The 22,100-nt window shown below is 37.5% G+C and overlaps 1 protein-coding gene across 2 annotated transcripts in view; it reads left to right on the top strand.

Moving 5' to 3' along the window:
- Angpt1 (angiopoietin 1) overlaps positions 1-22,100 on the top strand; it is a 249,624-nt gene that overhangs the window by 158,496 nt on the left and 69,028 nt on the right. The window contains exon 4 of one of the 2 annotated variants that reach the window (XM_052747736.1): positions 15,625-15,854. In XM_052747736.1, the coding sequence (XP_052603696.1) occupies positions 15,625-15,854 (230 nt within the window). Of the gene's footprint in view, positions 1-15,624; positions 15,858-22,100 lie in introns of both variants that reach the window. The other variant, XM_052747735.1, reaches the window with a different exon arrangement.

Raw genomic sequence — 22,100 nt, 5'->3', positions numbered from 1 at the left:
TCTGCTGCAGCTAGACTCTGCTATCTAGACTCTCTTCCTGAGGCAGGGGAGCATCGTCAGGACTGTGGGCCTTCCTACTTTGCAGAAGGACCAGTGACTCAGACCAAGTGAGTCACATGTCTTGCTAATGGCAGAACTAGAAATGGAATCCAGGTTGTTTTTCTGGTCCTTCTCTTCTTTTCCCCTCACATAAGACTTCTCATGATCTACAACCTAAAGGCTTTCTGAACAAGCAAAAAGCAGCCATCAATGCCAACAATTACAATTCAACTCCTGCACGAATAAAATAAATCTGACTGTTGATTTAGCATCTGCAAGGGGTCACTCATGCACTGTGACTGATATTACAAAATGTTACATTTATTTATTCTTGTAGAGTGATATGGGATAAACTATTTAACTATAAATAAACTTGACAGAACTTGACCCTGAACTGGCTGTTTGATGAAATGTTCTAAAATTGAAAATCCTCTTGAAAATTACTATATATCCTACCAGTTCTACAATAACCAGAAATATGCATGTATGTAACAGGTATACTTCAGTCACAATCAATTTAGGGTTACCACCATATGACTTAACTTTCTTGCTGAAGTGAGCCCTACTTATAGTAATATCTTTCAAGATTTCTGTCCAGGAATTTTGAATATGTTGAGCAATTGAAATGTTACCTTGTTTTTCTGAGTTATTTGTTTTTGGGATTATAAAAATAGCTCAAAGTTTATTAGAAAAGAAAGAAAAATACACACAAGAAAAATTAAAACAGCAGTCCCAACCGACAGAGAGAACTGCATATATTGCTCAGTAGCATGTACAAATATATTTTTCACAAAGTTGAGTCATCTATTTTGGAGCATACATATATATACATATACATATATATAGATATATCAAGGCTATCACTATAAAGATAATAAAGGGGTGGTAAAAAAAAGTTCTCTCAGAAATGGGAAATGGAAATGAAAATTAATTACAGAAAAAAAGTAAAGTAAGAAAGAAATGAAGAAATATCACATTAGCTACTTGGCTAGTTAAAACTTTATGTTCCCTTGCCTTAAACAGAGTTCATTCCATTAACAAGCCAAGGATGCTTGTCATGGGCTTGTTACAAAGAGCAAAGAGGTAGAACTCTGGGGTGAACTGGCCAGGAAAAGCAGGCCTAGCCTGGGGGTTGGGGGTGATGATTAATTTTCATTCTCAACTTGATGGCATTAGAATCACCTAGAGAAAATACCTCTGGGCTGTCTGTGAGGGAGTTTCCAGAGAAATTTAAAGGGAGGAACACTGACCCTGAATGTGGGCAGCATCATCCCATCGCATGTCCTATGGTCCCAGACTGAACAAAAAGAGGAAGCCAGCTAACCCCAGCATCACCCTCTCTGACTCTTGACTGTGAACCCAGTGTGATCAGCTGTCTCGCACTGCTGCCACTGCTAGACCCTGTCATGATGGCCTGAACCATCAAACCAGGAGTCAAAGCCAACACTTCCTCAAATGGCTTTTGCCGGTAGGCTGTTGTAGCATTAAGACAGTTACTAATATTCCTGGAGGGAACAAATAGATGTTATCTGCAGGAAGCCTGCCACTTTCTGTCCCTTCTAAGTTCAACCAGAGGGCTGAGTATATTCCCTTCCCCAGTGTTCTCCCCCCAAGCACATTTGTCAGACTCCTGTTCACCTCGATAATGCATGCTACGGGCCAAACTTATTTATGTAGCTATTTTTAGTTGATTTTTTTCATTTTTTAAAAAATTAAATGTTAATAGGATTGCTTTTGAGCAAACAGTAAAAGTCCAATAGCAAGGCAGTTTCAATGCACCAGTACTCTGAAGACTTTGACTGATGTTAGCTTCTGCACAGTGAAGCTGACTCCAGACCCTTGGAACTGACAGTTTTGTTCCCAGAGTAATAGCTCCAGTAGTTTTAAAGAAAGATATTGAGTATATAAACTCAAACTTTTTCCACTCCCAAATTCAGATAAGTTTCTAACAGATGCTTTTCTATCAAAATAAGCTATGTGCAGAGTCCTTTTTTTCCATTGTAAAAGTAAGGAATGTGCCCTTCACTTTTAGGATACACTGATTGCCTAATAGGTTAGAGTCATCAGGATGCCAGAATGTTTTAGACGGCCACAGAGTTAACACTAATGCTTTAGTATGTGAATTTAATCACCCATCATTTCTCTACTTAAAAATTTAACTTGGTGAGGTGAGTTGCCAGAACACTTACTATATCTATTTTAAAATCAAGGGCTAAAGACATAGTCTGGTGGCATATAACCAGCCTAGTCAGCATGAGACCTGAGTTAGATCTGTAGCACCAATAAATAAATAGACAAACAAATAAATAAATACTTAAAATTAAATAGTATAGTACATGAAAGTTGGTTTGAAATTTATTGACAATAAGGACATAGGAATCTAAGGATATTGAAGTAGTAGTATTATTAGAAGTAGTATTATCAAGTTAGTTTATATTTGTACTATTTCACCGTAAAAAATGATAATGATCCAGGAATTGAAAAAGTGAAGACATCTATGTATGATGTATGAAGAGGAATTCAGTTACCTTATTTTTCCTGTGATGCTGTGAACATCACAGAGATATACTTTAATGTCAACAAAATGTCCCTGCAATATGAATCTTTATTACATTGCATGTTGTGTAAATTTACACTAGAATGGCTTTGATCCATCGCTCAGCAGACTTATTAGCACCTATGATTAATAGCTTATAGTGTTGCTAGCATACATTCTTCACTGTTTCTCCTTTTGGTGTGCACAATGTCTCCTGCTCTGTAGCTTTTCAGTTCACTCTTGGATGCCATAGGTTTCAATGGGAAACCTGAAAAGATGGATGTTTAGCTACAAAAACAATTGATTCTCTTAACTGTCCGTTGCTTTAAAAAGACAACTGAGGCCCTTAACTGTCAGTTGTATTCATATATCCCCTTCTTCCTTCTTTCCTCCCTCCATTTAATGTTATTTATCCCCTCCTTCCTTAAAAATTTGTTATATCTATATCTACACCTCCCTTGGATTTTGGGCCATTCCATCATCATTTTTTAAGGTTTTTTTTTTCATTTTTGTTAGAAATTCAAATTTAATCATTCTTCTTGCATTTTTCTTTTCTAAATCTTGCAAGCTAACCCCTTTGGACTGGGGTCTCAGTCCCACAATATGAAACTGGAAACATAGATGTGGCAACAGGAGTGTTTAAAGCTTACCCTAGGAAGAGTGTACCAACATGATTTTTAATATAGCACCTACTATCATTTCCTATTCGTGTATTCCTATTAGGTAATGTTGTTATATTTAATACATTTATGTAAGAAGAAGAGAATAATAGAAACTAAGCTTTGCTTGCCACCTTAAGGATGTTTTAGATTGTATCTGGCTATTAATATGATAGGGGCTTACGCTGACAAGTCTGGGAGCTGGCCCTCAGGAGTGTTGCCTGCCTTTGTCAGAACAAGGTGACATCTTTTGTGGTTGGGATGATACTCCTCAGGCAAACTAATGGAAAACTGCCTCTGTTTTATCAGTAAAACTGAGTCAGGCTGCTTTTTCACAGGAACTCTAAACTGGCACAAGTGTAAAGGACTTCTTGTGCACCAGCTTCTCAGAGAATTCTGATTCCTGACACATCTGATCGTTTCCCTCTAACCAAATTTTAATTTCTGTAGAAAAGTAATGTTTTCTTCCACATATAACTTATGTCATTTACTGTTAATGATAGATTTTCAGGGTCATAGCCATTCCCTTTTTCTAGTCATACAGGCCTTTTGAGAAGAGTGAAGCTTCTTGGATTTTAATTTGAAATGCATTTCTATATTCATGCAGATGAAAATTTCCATGTATCTCATACCCCAACTTGGCACATGTTTCTTTTTCATTCTGGAACATTCAATATTACCTCAGAAGTGGTCCTTGAGGGCACTTTGCTAGTAGACTCAGCTCCCAACATGGCTGTATCCTTACAACTATCTGTCTGTCTTCCTATTGAAGGGTCCAGTTCATGCAATGGTGTGTGGGCCAAATAGCTGCTCTCTTATGTTATGTGTATCCTTGTCTGCACCATTTTTAAAATTTTCTTCAAACAAACCAAAAATATCCTTTTCGTGATACATAGCGTATTTCCTGATTCTATTTATTGTTATTGTTTATTTTCATATGATCAAGGGAATGAGAGGCATTCTGCCAAGCACTATCTAAAACAGCAAAGGCAGTGTCCTCCCAAGTAAGCAGCGAGGAGGTCAAAGTCAAATGTTTACATTTTTATAAATAGTTCATTGATCTTACCTACCTATTCTTTATGTGAATCTTAATCCCCTAGATACAACAAGAAGCTCTTTCTACAAGGAGGCATCTCTGAAATGTAAGAACAACATGCCCCAGTCATCCAGGTCTGGTTTGAATCAGCCAATGTACTTTCCAGAGGGGATTATCTAAATTAAGCTCTGCTTCCTCCCCTCGGAATGTCAGGAGTTGTGTCTGGGTGTGGGACTTAGCAACTTTGAGAAAGTTCCCCGTCTTTGCCGCCAAGTCGGAGTATCTCCTACCTCTTTGGCAGAAAAAAAATCATGTTTTATAGTTAGGATTATACTGCATACACATGCTGAGAGGTCTTGCTGACTTACATCCTGAAAACTGAAGCACAGCACTTGCAGGGTTGAGTGTGGATGTTTGGCCTCATTGGATTCATGTTTTCATCCCCTAAATACCCAAACGCACAAAGCAGGAATAGGATAACTTTACTATTTGTTTTCCCAGAAGTCTCACAGAGGTGACTGTGAATCTCCTAGTCTGCTTTCTTTAGAAAATTTTATTTTTATTGGTTGAACATTGCCCTAATTTCAAAACACGGTATTTAAAAAAAAAAGTTACTTAGAAGAAAGAGACTTTGCATCCCATTTCTATGTATAAAATACACAATCAAAAACCCAAGCAAATGGAAATCCATTAGACTTGCTTGTGATGGGGTTGTTATGATCATGCAGCAGGAGATATTATGTGCCAAATTGTATCACATTTTTCTAATATTATCCCATTTCTTCTGATCAAAAATAATGGGAAAGAAGGTGGGTTCGGGACAAGCACCCCTAGTCTCAGCACTGGAGAGGCAGAGGGAGTGGATCTCTGTGACTTTGAGGTCAGTGTGGTCCACTTAATGAGTTCTAGGACAGCCAGGCAGCAACTTTATTTAGTGAGACCCTGTCTAAGGGGAAAAAAAACAGAGAAAAAAGAAAAGAAAAGATGGGACAGGGGTGGCACACACCTTTAATCCTGGCACTTAGAAGGCAGAAGCAGGCAGTGAGTTGAAGGCCAGCTTGGTCTATAAAATGAATTCCAGGACCACCAGGGCTGTTAACACAGAGAAACCCTGTTTTTTTAAAAAAAGAGATGTGTAGGAACATATACATCAATGAAATTTTATTCAGTTGACCAAGTGGGAATCACTCTACTAGGCATGTCCAGTCTTTTGAACTGCAACACCATACTGCCATCTACAAAGTTCAAATTCAAGGACAACAGAATTGAGTTATTAAAAAGAGTTGTAAAACTCCTGACATTTTGGGTAATTTTATGATTGCTGTTTTCAGCTGCATTCATAACTGCCTTGGAGTCTGCCTCCTAAGCACGGGTCTCCTAGCCAGGTTTCAAGGCCACATATCCCACTTAATTTTTAAGTTTTTTCCAAATTGAGAACACAGGTAGGCAGAAAAATATTATAGAAGAAACTTCTTTGTCACAACAAAGTATACCAGAAGGAAAAGTAGTAATCCATCTATACAAAGGTGGAGCATTCAGGCTTTCTTTTCTTTCTTTTTTTTTTTTAATATAAGAAAAAGTTTAATTCATTTTACATACCAACCACACATCCCTTTCTCATCCCTCCTCCCGCTCCCCCAGCCTTCTTCCTCCAAAAGTGTAAGGCCTCCCATGGCGAGTCAGCAAATCCTGGTTATATTCAGTTGAGGCAGGACTAAGCCATCCACCCTGCCTCCCTGCCCCCCCCCCCCCACCTCAGCCTGCATCAAGGCTGAGCAAGAAGCCCTACCAAGGGTAATGGACTCCTGAAAGCCAGCTCATGCATGAGGGATAGATCCTGATCCCACTGCTAGGGACCCCTTAAATAGACCCAGCCTCACAACTGTCTCCTATATGCAGAGGGCCTAGTCTGGTTCCATGCAGGTTCCACAGCTGTTGATCTAAAGTTCATGAGTTCCCACAAGCTTGATTCAGTTGTCTCTGTAGATTTCCCCATCATGATCTTGACCCCTCTTGCTCATATAATCCATCTTCCCTCTCTTCGACTGGACTCCCAGAGTTTGACCACATTCAGGCTTTACTGAGTGTACCAGGTGAAGACAAGGGAAACCTTCAGTAAGATAGCTTAGAATAACATGGGACTAGATATTTGATGACAATCCAAGACCTTTCTAGCTGATCTCACTGCCATCTAAAAATGTAAACATCTGTGTTAGATGCATGCCATTCACTGTTGCTACCCCTCCAAGCAGTCTTCTAAAGAATATATTATTTCCACATCATAATTAGAAGGCTGAAACTCACAGAGTTCAAATAATTGGCCCATGACTAAAGAGTTAGTACATAGCAGAACCCACATTTGATTCCATGATGATTTCCTGTGTTAATTACTATAAGAAATACTTTCCAGCATGATGCAGCCTAGGGTGTAACTGGAGTGGTCATCAAGTGATTCTCTTAAAACAAACAAATATAAAATTGAAGAAAAGGGTAGACTGGTTGGTTGATTTTGGCCTACCAAGGTAGACTATTATTTAGTCCTTCTAATGCTGGAATAGGACATATAAACTATTTATTTTAACTGGGAATTCACTGAACTTAGTTGACAAGTCTCATCTATTCCCAACTGGAGTTATAAAAAATCATTAAGCTAATTATGTTTACTTGGTTGAATCTTACACAATTGCAAGATACTAAATTACTAAGAAGTTACTAAGGAAATACTGATGTTTTAAAAGTATTTCTGAGGATATGAAAAGCTTTCCATTTGGAGCTATCCTGCATTTGATAAGGCCTTTGAAAAGTACTAACATGAAGACTCACTAAACTCTAGCATTAGATATTTGATTGGGTTTAATTAAATTAGCTGTGTATGATATTGACCAAGGACAAGGGTCTTAAAATATGACGTTCTCAGGGCTGAGCATGCTCAATAGTAGAGTGCTTGCATAGATTGCACAAATCCTTCATTTCTGTCTCCAACAGCAAAAAAAGAAGAAAAACCCAATGTCTACTATGGTATCCTATTTCTTATAACTAGAATTGGAGGGAGAGTTACCTTTATCCTCTGTTTCTTACATAATGAACTGAATGGCAGATGCTTATTTCTTCTCAGTTTCAATAGCCTTAGGAGCTAAGAGCAATAGAGAGTTCTGAGCTAATTGGGAGTCTAAGAGCCATCTTAATTCTTCCCTTTCCCTGGATCCTCTACATCTCACCAACTTTTGTTGATCTTGATGATTCCCACCACTGAAATCTTCTTCAAACATGTCTGGTCCTTTCTAGCTCCATCAATTGTTCGACTCACATCAATTCTCAACTGTCCCACTGAAGTGACCTTGTGCTTTGTGCCAGTGTGACCTACTCAGGTCATGGACAAAATCATTTTTGTTTAAATAACAATCTTTTTCCTTGTAAGGTTCTTCTACCCATTGAATATTACAGCGGATCAAAAGAAGTTCACATTCTTTAGTGTAGAACATAGTGCCTGGCCATTATTACAATCATTCTGCAGCCTTTTCCCCTTACTGGTTTTTAGTTTAGAAGGAATAGACTTACAGCTCCCAGCAGGGATTCTGAGACCAGACTGACTGGGTTTCACTTTCCTCTTTTCTTGCTGTAACTAGCTCTATCATATGTTATTTGTGTGACTCTAGGCTAGTTAATGAGACTCTCTGTGGCTTGTTGGCTAATGTTTAACATAGAGATGATGATGATAATACTGTTTGAAGTTGACATGAAGATTAATGATACATGAAGGTACATGAAACACAAAGTACAGTGCCTGGCAGGCATAGCTGTGTTTAATTATGTTAGATGTATCCCACTTTACCACATGATGTTATTCTATACTAATTTGATGTTTGATTTGTCTAGCATGGCTGACATTCCTTATTTGGTTGGCAAACTCCTGTTCATCCTTGAAACCTTACTGTACATACTACTTTGGCTCCAAGTAATGAAATGTAACTCCCTGAGGACAACCTACAGGATACCTGTCTTTCTACCGTTATTTGACCCATTCTATGACATGTGTGTTTATGTATGAGTACATGAGTGTATAGCATTAGGAAGTAATCTTCTGGAGCAGAGCCTGCATTTTATGTATTATCTTTGTACTATCAGGTCCAGTTCTCCTCACATAGTATATATAGTTCTAAATGTTTTTCAAATGTTGAATGAATAATGATCAGTATCATACCAGTGTTTCTAGCTCCCAAAATGCCATTTATACACACCTGCACGCACACACACACACACACACACACACACCCCTAACTTAATTAACATACACATAACAAAAATATTTTTAGTAGAAAACACAAATCATATATATCAGTAATTCAGTCCAACTTTTAAACTTCTTAACAGTGTTTACAAAGCCCATTATAGATTTCTAGGAAATTCATTCCTTGAAAAAATTTAAAAAGCAAAGCAGATTACAAGTTATATATGAGTATATACAATTAAAGACCAAAGTTTGGCTAATTTCTACATCATTACCTTCCCTTGCACATACTTTGCACCAACTGCTATACAAAATAGTGCTTATTCATCTATTCTTTCTACAAGTACACTATCAATGTAATCATGAATATGTAGTGTACAAATTTTTATACAGCTATATAAACCTTTAGGATGTTTACATAAATACATTCTAACATGCAGTTATATATATGTCCATATTTATATGCTATGTACATACATTTTAAATATTATTATTATTATTATTTTTTTTTTTTTTTGGTTTTTCGAGACAGGTTTTCTCTGTGTAGTTTTGTGCCTTTCCTGGAACTTGCTTTGTAGACCAGGCTGGCCTCGAACTCACAGAGATCCGCCTGGCTCTGCCTCCCGAGTGCTGGGATTAAAGGCGTGCGCCACCACCACCACCCGGCTTAAATATTATTTTAAATAGTCTTATTCCTATTATTTCATAAAATATGTCACAAATATCTTACATTAATATATGTGTAATTGTAAGCAATCAAACCTCTTATAATTTAGAGAATAAATACCAACTCAATTTTAATACACCATAATTTACACTTTGCTTTATTCAGTTTTTATTTATTTTTTTTTAGTTTGTTTTACATTTTTGAGACAGAATTTCATTAACTGGTCCAGGCTAGCTAGGAATTCACTATGTAGCAAAGACTAGACTTGAACTTGCCACAGTACTCCTGCTTCAGCTTCCCAAATGTGGGGACTATATTCAATTTTATACTAATAAAGTGTTATTTGTTAGATACATATTGATTATTTAAAATTTTGTAAAATGTAAACAATTATTTTGAATTTTCTATTCTCCCTGTGTGTGTGTTTGTGTGTGTGTGTGTGTGTGTGTGTGTGTTTTAATCTTCCAAAACCTTCCTGCTATGCTTACTAGGGTATCATCTTGTCATGCTTGTTAGCTATTTGCATTTCTTCTGTGACTGGATTGTCCATGTGTTTTGATTTTATTACATCACTTGTCTTTGCTTTACTAACTCATATGAATTCTTTGTGGTATATATATTCTGTTATTATATATATATAATATTTTATCTAGTCAAATATATGTGTTACATGTTTTTAAGTCACAAAATGTATCAGTCTTCTTTCTTCCTTATTTCTGGCTTCTACAATATATTTATTTAGCTTATTGTTATTTCCTCAGGCTTTGAAAAGCTGACTGTTTGATGTTGACTTTATAGTGTTTATAATTCTGCCCCAAATTTGAATGACCAAACAAATGCAACTGTATTACAAAAGAGAATTTAGTATTTAATTTAGTAATAAATCATAAATTTAATCTAGAAAAAGCTCACCCTTTGTGTGCCCATGTTTGCACCATATGGCAACACAGTGCATACTACAAGCAAGGAAATAATTAAAACATTTGTAAATAAGTTCAGACAGATAAAAATGAGAAGGTTTCTGTATTTTCAACATCTCTTCCTTGAGTCAAGAGCTATATTTACACACAGCCTAGGCAGTTCTCACCACTAGGCACTCACTGGCTGCTATGTTAAGAATTCTATTGTGGGAAACAATTTGAAAGGGAGAGCATTTATGTGAAAGCTTCAAGATGTATCCAATGGTTTTAAATATTTCCAAGAAGATATATTGTAAAAAGGATGGTGTGTGCAGGGAAAGCAAATCAGTCAGAATGTTCAAATTATATATACTCTTTCATGAGCTTTTACTGAAGTTCAAGACCTAGATTATTTTGTTTATTTTATTCTTCATTAAAGTGCACCTCTGCCTCAAACTAGAAGTTAAGTGCCAAAATCCTATGCATGTCTCTTCTCAAAGTGCTCCCAGAAAGATGGGAAACAGGAAGTACTGAAAATCCTGTGAGAAACTCTGTTTTGGAATTTGTAGCTCAATTTGTATAGACTGAATGCACAGTTGGTAAACTGTTGTTCCATGGAACACTAATCTCAAAAGAAGCATCCCGGGAAAAATGGTTTATTCAATCTGAATCTTCCAAAAACTTGACAGTGGAGCTCTCTTTCTGTTTAATAAACTCTGAAACCAAAATCCATGCACTGAAGTTTGGGGTCAGCATCCCATGTTTTGTTATGAGCTTAAACCTCAGCTAAACTTGTTAAATGTTATCATCAGGGAAATCAACAACTTGCCCGTCCATTTTTAGGATTTAATGCCCTAAGACTCAACTTTCCTATCTAGTGGTCTCCATGCCAAACGGAGAAAGGCTCTTCGGACTTTTCTAATTAGGAGTAATGGTAGAGTATCTATAGACAGATTCAGGGATCAGATAGAATATGATCAGTGTACTGGATAAAAAAATTAAATTTGATGGCAGACATTTTAAGGTAGAGCTATAATTAAGAAACCCTTGGCACTGGGAATGTGGCTCACTGATTAAAAACACACATTATTTTTCAAATGACTTGAGTTCAGTTCCTAGTATTTGTGTCTGGAAGCTGACATCTCCTTGTAACTGCAGCAGGGCTCTGATGCCTCTGGCCTTCCTCTGTGGGCACACACACACACACACACACACACACACACACACACACACACACTCACACACACACACACAAAATAATAATAAAATATATCTTTAAAAACAAAATCTATTTGGATTTTTAAAAGATTTTTCCTGTAGGTGGGGAAAATGGGTAAGTTCAAACACTGTGACTCACAAGCTCCCAAACCAAACAGAGGGTGAAGAACAAATGTTAAGGAGATGTTTCAGGTGATACCTTGATGATTGGTGTGATGTAAATAGTATAATCAGGTTATATCAGTTACTTTTCCATTTCTGTAATAAAATACCATGAGTGTATGGTTCCAGAGTAGCGTTAGAGGTTGTGATGACTCAGTGCAGGTATGGCAGCAGACATGGTACTCAGGGCTCACCTCTTGAACTGTAAGCATGAACTAGAGAGAGAGAAAACTGGGTACAGCTTGTGACTTTGAAACCTAAAAACTGCCCCCAGTGACATATTTTCTCCAGCAAGGTCACATCTCCCAGACCTACCCAAATAGTACCCCACACTGGGGATCAAGTATATGCCCAAGTCTGTGGGGGAGCATTTCCTCTTCAAGCCATCACATCAAGGAGATGGGAGTCATTTTCACAGCAGTGGAAATCTGTACAGATTTCTAACATAAAACAACTGAAACATGTTTTGTAAAACCTGGTTTCAACAGTTAAGGTTTTGGATAAGAAATTTATATTGCTACCTCTATTCTAGGGCTTGAAAATAATTTATTTGAAATCAACTATAATGCCTTAAGAATCAACGGAGAGACTGAGGAGATGATTAAGTTGTTGCTCTTCCACAACCTTTTGCACAGATTCAGTTCCCTGCACCCACACGGCAGCTAAAATTCATAACTCCAGCTTTAGAGAATCTGATTCTCTCTTCTGGTGTCCATGGACATTGCATGTATACAGTACACAGACATATATGCAGACAAAACACCCATACACATATAATAAAAATAAAAACACATCTTTAAGGAAAAGAATCAGAGGAGACAGGGATTTTCTTAAGTGGTATACAACTCTAATACTATATTATATTACAAATGTGTTAATAGCTATCAACTGTATATACCTTTTTGGAAAGTGAATTTTGAATTCAAACCATTTTGGAATTAATAGGGGAAAAAGGTTGGCTTCCAAAGTGCACAGACAGCCAATAAATAGGAAGAAACAAAGATAGAAGTCTTTTGGAAACCACACATTAAGAGTAGATATAAAAGAGGATGAGGAGACAGAAGGGTCAGGAAGAAATGGCCATTCTGAAGGAGGCTAAAGATTATAACACATAAAAGATTGATTATAACAGTACTAGAAAATAACTGGACTATGAGGGCTACTAAGAGAGACCTGAGTGAAGTGACAGTATCTAAGGAAACACTTTCTGGGAAACCTTATCTATTCCATATGGTAAGGTCTCAGAATTCTTGTAGCCAGAGAGGTGTTGCTTTGGTTTCCCAGTCCTTCGAGATGTCTTTGATCATTGTCTTCTTGCATCTCGATGATGGATGTTTCTTTGTCTTCATGAATATCTCTTCTAAGGTGACAGGCTGGGTTAATGCCACTTGATACCTGGAAGTCACGGTAGATTAACACCCATTTAATAAATTACAAAAATTAATGTTCTTTCCAATATACTAATGTATATTCCTTTTGCAAAGGAAAGAACAATATCCAGGATTGTTTTCTTTGGATCAAGGATTTCCTTAGTCAACTTTTCATTCTCATAGCTTTCCAAATTGTGATTAAAAAACAAAACAACCAATGTCTTTTACTGACGTCTCTAGTAGAGAAGCAGCCACCCCAGTATATGTGCTGTTCTTGCAGTACATTAGAAGCAGAAGTGGAAAAATATTGATGCAAAGTATGAAAAATGTATTATGTTGGAAACAGAAGTTTCTTGTTGCTTATGATTTTTCTCTGAGACTTGCTGTCTAAATATAAATCCTTAGTGTGGAAATACTGCCATCTTATATTCCACTTAACTATTGGTACTTAGCAACTAATAAATATGACTTATAACTAGAACCTGATATTGCCTGCTAATTAGGAAACCTGGAAGGCCAGTTCTGATTTTACTTCTGGGACAAAAATGTTATTTAGAACTTTTATCCAGCATCATATGTCTCTTTAGCTTCCAAGTCATGAGTTATATATACAGGATCATCATTTTAGCAGTTAATGCTAAAGATTTCCTGGTGGTATACTATAACTGAAGGGAGTCTGACACACAATTTTCTTATAAGTTAATGACTCTAAATTGTGGGAGTCGTGTATCTGATCACTACTCCCGAAATAGGAGCAAACATAACTAAAAAGTAAACTAAAAATGAGCTGGAGTATCAGTTGTGGTTAATTCTCAGATCAAAAGCCAAAAGTCTACAAGCAGAGAGAAAGGCTTCCCCAATACCCACAGCAGAGAACTCCCCAGTTAAGTGGTATGTGGATGACATTTTAACCAATATGAACAATAGAATAGTTGACTGCTTTTCTCTCCAACCCCTGTCTCTGTTTTTTCCCCCTCATGAGTTTCTCTAGCAGCAACAAGTTATTGGCACAGAAGAAACTACTAAAAGATACTGCATCATACTCATCCCCTAGAGATCCTTTCTTTCATCTTACTCTGGCTTCCTTTTCTAACTTTTTCAGTTCTGAACAGGGATTTAAACAAATATAAATGACCCTCATGATTTCTCCTAGTCACTTTCCAAATAGAGGTCTCTGTATGGTCAGTAGAAGTGAAGGATTCTTTCTTACTGGCATCTAGTAAAATGAAGGAAACTTGGGAGAGAAATGTGGCTTCCCTTATTGGGTATAAATGTGGAACTTGCCTATGTGAATCTTGGCTCACTCCCAAAAGTTCTGTGAATTAGACAGGTCTCACACATGGGCCCAGCTCTCCAGCAGTTGTTCTGCCATATACTAGGCTACATTCTCCTTTGGAGAGCACATTTGTTAGCAAAGATCTGGATGGTCCTTGAGCATTTCTTGCCACACTTCTTCATCTGTGTAAAGATGATCAGATGTTACATCTTACCCCTTAGCGCAAACAGTTGGAAAGTTTGACTCTTCAAACACACTAGATTGTATAATTTAAGTATTAAATTTAAAACACTCCCTAGTGTCTTCTTTTTGAAGACTTATAGGAATGATTCAGCTCTATATTTCTCCAAGGTAAATTAAGTGCCCATTCTGGGTGTGCTGCATTGGAATAGCACCTTGTAAACTAAGGATTGCTTGGAACCGTCTGAAAACAGAACTAAGAAAACTGAGTAAGCCTTTCCCCACAAGAATACTAGTATATTAGACACTCTATAAAGTGTAAAATGCGTTTTATTTCAAGTCAGTTGCTCAGATCCCCAAGTGCTTCTGCATTATCCGTCGCTTTTGATGCGCACTGCTCAAGGAGGGTGCCATTGGAAGAGCGTTGAGAGAAGTTCCCTAAGGTTGCATCACTCTGAGAAAAGTATCCCACGTTTCTCTGTAAGACTATGGTGCTCACCGAATGCATTCTTCCTTTCCCGAGCTGCCTGCATAGTGATTTCAGAACCTGTGGTTCCCTAGATCTCATCCGGAAGTCTGACTTCAAAGTAAGCTGGAAGTTTAATACAGGATTGTTTAATTTTACATTCTGGTCCTGCAGAATCTGCCTTGATAGAGTCTTACTTGTATAAAAGTTTCCCTGTCTGTATCTTTGTCAGCATTTGAAGTTGTCTTCTTTTTCATAATCAATTTTATGTGTTTATGTGTGCATGAGTGTGTATATGAGCCAGGTGCACGCATGGGCCCGTGGGGGTTAAAAGAGGCATTTCGATCTTCTGTAACTGGAATTGCAAGCGCAATTGTAAGTTGCTATGTGGGTGCTGAGAAAAGAGCCTGGGTTCTCCATAAGAGCAGTAAGTGCTCTTAGCCACTGGGCTCTTTGCTGCTATTCTCTTAATGATTGGCATCTGCCAATGGTGAAATAGAAGCTCACTGTGGTTTGGATTTGCATTTTTCACATGGCTGACATGATATACATTTTTTGGCCCTTAAAAAAACACTTTTATGAACAAGCAAGACTGCAGAGTGGGTAAGGGTCCTTAATGCCAAGCCTGACAATTTGAGTTCAATCCTCAGAACCCACATAGGGAAGGAAGTGACTGACACTTGTAAATTATTGTCTGAAATGTGCAAATGCACCATGGCATGTGTAAGCAAATATGTATGCCCGCACAAACACACACACACACACACACACACACATACACACATATATATAATTTAAACTTCTAATCTTACTCTTGGGAACAAGTAGGATTATAGTACTATTTCTCTAGCACTGTAAGAATTAAGTCTTATTTTCATTTCCTTGTAGTTTATTAGAACATAAAATTTTAGAAATGGAGGGAAAACACAAAGAAGAATTGGACACCTTGAAGGAAGAGAAGGAAAACCTTCAGGGTTTGGTTACCCGCCAAACCTTCATCATCCAGGAGTTAGAGAAGCAACTGAGCAGAGCCACCACCAACAACAGCGTTCTTCAGAAGCAACAACTGGAGCTCATGGACACGGTCCACAACCTCGTCAGCCTTTGCACTAAAGAAGGTGGTAAGAACTCTTCCCTTCTTCTGGCTTTGTAGATATTTTGTTTCATGCAAGCGAGTAAAGGTTTGCTGCTCCGTTCTCTGTTGCTCTATGACCAGGACAAATGCAGTTGGGAAAGCATTCATAAAGAGTTAGCTGACAGCTTTCACAGCTCTCGAAGTTCAGAACATGTATTTTTAAGTTTGCATTTGGGTATCTGCAATGTCTTTCTAAAAGGATTTTATAAAAATTATCTTTCATTCTTGGTTCTTCTTTTTTTCTGAGACAAGATTTCTCTGTGAAACAGTTCTAGCTGTCCTGCAACACACTTTGTAGACCAGGCTGGCCTTGAACTCACAGCGATCTTCCTGTCTCTGCCTCTCAAGTGCTGGGATTAAAGGTGTGACTGCCTGGCTCATTCTTGGTATTTTTTTTTTTTTTTTTGATTTTTCGAGACAGGGTTTCTCTGTGTAGCTTTGCGCCTTTCCTGGAACTCGCTTTGAAGACCAGGCTGGCCTCGAACTCACAGAGATTCGCTTGGCTCTGCCTCCCGAGTGCTGGGATTAAAGGCGTGCGCCACCACCGCCCGGCCATTCTTGGTATTTTTAACACTGATAAAATCTCTTATATAGTGATGGTTATATATTTGACATTATGGTGTTAGATACTTTTGTATAGGACAGAAATTAGTTCAGAGCTCTGGGGTGAGTTTTTTCAGGGGGGTTCTTGGTTTGTAATTAATTTTAATTGTTTCCATTTTCAGGAGAGAGGGAAGTGATACATGTAGAGAAAAGAGGAAAGAGATGGTCCTCAATAATTTTTATAGTAAGGAAAGATGGTTGTTGTAAAGTATTCTCTAATATCCCTTGTCATTGATCCTGTGCAGAGATATGACAGTGATATTTATGCACTTTGGGAATGTCTTTGTGATGATGAAACTTAAATTGTATATGACTGGAATATCTGGAGCCATATAACCTCACAACTGCAAGTCAATATGTCTTGAGAAGCTATCCATCCATTTACTCTTCTTTCTTTATTGTGTGTAGGACTGATGTATGTATGAATATGAGTATGCGTGTGCCATAGTGTACATGTGTGGGTCAAGGGACAACTTCATGGAGTTGCTTCTCTGCTTCCACATCTACATGGGTTCTGAAGACCAAATTCAGGTCACCAGGCTCATGCAGCAAACGCCTTTCCATTTGAACATCTCACCCCACTCTTATCCAACCATTGCTGAAGTAATGAATGCCCTTTTGCACATATTGAGTTTAAGCAGACTCCTGGCCTGCAGCTCAGTAGAGAGCTTTAAAGTTTGGAGCCTGAGTTCATCTTATGCAGTTCTCTGCAATCAGCCCTTTGGAGTAGAGATGGGACTATAAATGGAGATAAGCAAGAGCACCGCTTACATCTGAAACTGATTGTAGTCATTGAGCTGTGGCTTGTGTGACCATTCACGTCACGGTTCAGTGTGGGTATGCAATGTACACATGTGGCAGATCCTTGACTCGTGGTGCTACATTAAAAAAAAAAAACCCGTCTCATGCTTTCATGTCTAGATAGGCAGACACAAGATAACTTTACATGAAGTGATCTTGTTTTAGAGACATTTCACATTTCTGTTACACTCCATTTCCTTACATTGTATCTCCTTTAGATAGTCTAAACAAGCCTCAGAGATATTTTGTAAAGAACTTGTTTTAAACAGTGAGTCTGGAGAGCTCCATTTGGGTGTGCTCAGTAATGTGATTGGGAAGAAAAAAACCTGCTAACCAGACAGAGCCTGCCAAACTCTAAGCTAGAGTCCACTGGAAGAAAAGTATGGTAGGATTTTGCCAGAGAATTTTAATAGAGCTCATGAGTATTTATAAATTAAGTATTAATATGAGACGTATCTATTCTCATATTGAGATGAATACGTTGGGAGAAAGATTGAAAACATATTTTTCTTATCATCCCAAGACTTAAGTACATGGAGTTGGGTAGTATTTTTTTGCATGATTTCAGAAATGTCCAGCATGGAAGTTCTCACAGGGCTCATATGTCTGCCTACTTATCACAAGTTAATTTCATCCCCCAGTGTTTGTCTAATAAACATATCTGTAAGCTGTTAGAAGCAAAGAGGGTGACTTTAAAATTTCTGCCTTGGTTTGAAGTTCGACCCCAATATCAGTAACCAAATGTCTTCTCTGTTAATTTATTGAGAAATTATGATAGCAAATATGACAGGTGCCAGCCTCCCTGAGCATCCACGCAGGGTGTGGGAAAGGTGTCAGTGTCTGCTTTATGATGAAAACCGTGGAAATAATAACACAGACTGAATTGTCTGACACAGTAACACTTCAAATATAGTTCATCCTTTTAATGATGCAGCCATCAAACAAATCTTGTCCTAGCTGAAGATTTAAAACTTTGGAGAGGACTGTCTGATTCTCCACTGAGTTTTGGGCTCCGATAGCTGCAGACTTTGTTCTTGTTAGTTTGCATTCCCTTTAATCTCAGTTAAGAGTTCTGGCCATTTTAGCTCACTAAAGAGGCACACAACAGATGTACCTCTCACTATGGTTTCTATCTAGATGTTATTCTTCTTTGTCTTTATATTTTCAGTTGAACCAAACATAGTCTTTAGTTATTTGACATTTGTATACATACCATAGTGCTGAATTAAATGTAAGTTGCTGGATAAACTTTGATTTCATTTTAGTTATGAAACATATTTCCAATCTTTATTTTATGATGAAAATTTATTGATTATATAGGTTTATTGTTTATCAAATGACTTTATGAGATTATTTTACTTTTAAATTTATATGCATATAAATATTGCAAAATTAATATACTATAATGTGACATTAAATTTCCTAAAATAAATATTGAGAGTTCAAACAGTGTCATAATAACAAGTTTTGTGCAATTTACAAAACAATTTAACTTTGGGTTCAATGTACTTTAGTCATTTGGGGCATGATCTCAAATATAGTGCCATATAGCCCACAAGAATACATTCTTAGTGAGTTTTCTCTGTCCAATGGTTAGGTAGAAAACATCTGGCAGAATAATTTGGCCTACTTTGCCATGACAGGGAAGGAATGAAATGAGATGTTTGATATAAAGCAAGGCATACAGTCAGGCACTAAGCTTTAGTCTTTTCTATCTCTCCTACGGAACAAAATTTGATTAAACAAACATTAATAAGTGTTGTCTGCAAGCAGGATTTCTTCAGTGTACAACTGAACACACTGCTCTAGACTAACTCCCAAGAGCCTTCCAAGCTGCTTCTTTTAGTCTCAGTTTTCTGATGTCTAAAAATGGGATTACCACTTCTACACAAGGAGCTCATGGAACATCATAAATACATGCAGTCTACTGGATATTTCAAGTTTCTTTGGGAATCAGTTTTATATGTTTTATCACAAAGAAATGAAAATTATGTGATAATGCATTAACATTCCATGGCAAAGTATGTCTGGTACACAATGAGCAGATATGTAACTTCCTCCAAATTTCATTTGATCCAAATCTGCAAACCCATCTTTCCATAGAACAATCATTTCCATTTCATAGTGCTTTCATACTAGAACATACGATGCCACATGAACCACTTACTCTAAATTTCCTAAGAAACATACTTTCAGTAACAACCCACCATGCTTTCCTCTTGCATTGGTCAGGCAACAGTTATACCTTAGGCTAGCAGTCATATCAGACTGCATCAAAGCCACTTTTTGCAGTTTTCGGATACCACATTTATTTTTGTGTAATCTTTGCAAACATTGGGTCACATTTATTCTTAGGCATATTACCCACTAGAGAAATATTTCCTTCAGTGTGATCACAGTGTCAGAGCTTAGTGGCTTGCTTCGTGCTTTTGGGCAGATCATAATTATTGCTAGAATTAAAAAGTTCACACTGACAATGGCATGGAAACAATGTTTAAAATGCTTTAGAGAGGACAACTGAGCACTGTGACTACCACCTAGTCAACATCATTCCTGTACACTGGTGATTATTAAGATATCGCCACATACATTGGAAGCAGTAGAAACCACATCATAATACGAAATTGAGAATTTAATTAATGGCAAAGAAATGAAAAAGAACAATAAAAAACAGTAAAGAAAAGAAAAACTGAAAAAGGAACCACTCTCCAAGCTAATCATGAAGTGACACATTCGTTATCGGGTTGTTCAAGTCAGCTTAGAGCGCATTCCTGCTGTACTAAATGTGATTCATGAATTCAACTTTCATTCAAAAATAGTTTTGTAACAACTACTCTTTTATACAGTCTCTTCCAGGGAATAATGGTTCTTTTTGTTTTGATGTATCAAAAACTTAACTTCCTACATGTCCTCACATTGTTCATATGCCTGGGGAGAGACGATATACTTTAGTCTTAGTATTTTAGTAGCTTCAAGGAAACTGGAGATTGATAGAAAAACAATCAAATGAGTATTATGTTCCTGAATTCTTCATTAGTGGTGAACCCAGGTTGGCAGGCACTAGCCACACATGTGTATTAAAATCCTGGCAAGAAGACCTAGGAGCTAGCACAGTTAGTAAAGGGCCAGTTATGTGAGCATCAGGACATGAGTTGGATCCCCAGGAATGATGGGAAAAAAGCTGGGCATGGGGCAAGCCATATAATCCCAATGTTGAGAAGGTGGGGAGACGTGAATCTTCTGGGCTCTACTAGCCAAATAGCCTAGCCTGCTTGGCAAGATCTGGCTCAGTGAGAAACTCTATCTCAGTACACGTGGTGGATGACACCTGAGAAAGAAAACCTGAGGTGTACTTCTGGCACACACACACACACACACACACACACACACACACACACACACACACGTGCGCACACACAAGTGCATCTGCACACATAGCAAAACACACACACACACACACACACACACACACACACACACACACACACACACACACCACATAAAATGTCATTACCAGGATAGAGTAAGGGTACCACCCAGCATCTATTGACTTTTCTTAATGGTTTTATTGAATGTTTAGTGTGACTCTAGTACTATGTAAACTTTATCTGTATTAAGTCTGTTATCACTAAAACAGTATAAAGGAGTTACCAAGTCTAGCACATCTTGTAACTTCCATGGGGAACTTAAAAATATGAGTAATTTATCTTCATACCTAGAAAAAAATGGGCCCAGTATTAGAGCATAGGTAGGTTGGCTTTAATAGAGAGATGATGGCTAAGTCCTTGAAAGGAGTACAGTAGAGGACCAGCCCTTTGCAGAGAGCACAGGTAACATGTGTGTTGTCCAGAAGGCATAACAACGTGTATAGGATTAGTATATGTAGATCAATGAGCTAAATCTTAGACTCAAGGGCAGAGAGTGTGAAAGAGGATGTGAAAGAGGTTAATTGAGAGAGACACTTTCATCTTCTTTAAGCAAGATTGTTTTCACCTCTAAATAGGCAATCCATTGTCAGTCTAAAGAGATGGAATGGCCTTTGCATTTTACAAAAAAAATTTCTCTAAAAGCATACACGCAAGTAATATTATACCTACTGAACACATTATTTAGAAATATATTTAATAGTATATATGTATATATATACATATATACATATATATATATATATGCATATATATATACATACACACACACATGCAATAGCAGTTAGTGAACAAGGAGGCCATGAACTTGAAGAAGAGCAGGGAGTAGTATAGGGGAGCACAATTACACAGGCACACATTTGTTTACAGCTTTAGAGAATTTATTTGCTACAATTATGAGCTCATTTTATAAAATAGTAAATGTAAAAAATGTAGAATCAAACTAAGGGAATTCAAATTTAGAGTTCTCCATAGAGCAGATTAAAAAATATAACAGCAGCAAATTATTAGTGAGCAGTGTGATGATGGAGAGTAGTTAGGAGTGGTGTCCCCTCTCCAGTAGAAGGTGAATATAGACATGTGTGTGTGTGTGTGCGTATGTGTGTGTGTGTGTGTGTGTGTGTGTGTGTGCACAAAGATTTCGGAGCTGGGATACGACGGTGGCAGGCAAAGTCAACCACGTGGCTCGGTTGTATAGACTGAAGACTACCTACATTCAAGAAACTCTGTTGCTACAGGATAGGTAAAAGTCTCAGATTGGCCAAGACATAGGACACAAAAATAAATGCAGAGGACCCGGGCATAATGATATACTCAGTTCCCTACTAAGAAATTCACATAGTAAGTTTTAGGAACCTCCCATGGGAGTCTCTTTAAAAAATTCTTTCACATGATCTGAG

Source organism: Peromyscus californicus, unplaced genomic scaffold, assembly GCF_007827085.1.
Source record: "Peromyscus californicus insignis strain IS unplaced genomic scaffold, ASM782708v3 Scaffold_20__1_contigs__length_68692818, whole genome shotgun sequence".
In the NCBI taxonomy this organism is placed as follows: Eukaryota; Metazoa; Chordata; class Mammalia; order Rodentia; family Cricetidae; genus Peromyscus; species Peromyscus californicus.
Note: the sequence above shows the minus strand (reverse complement) of the source record. Positions and strands in the feature narration are given on the sequence as shown.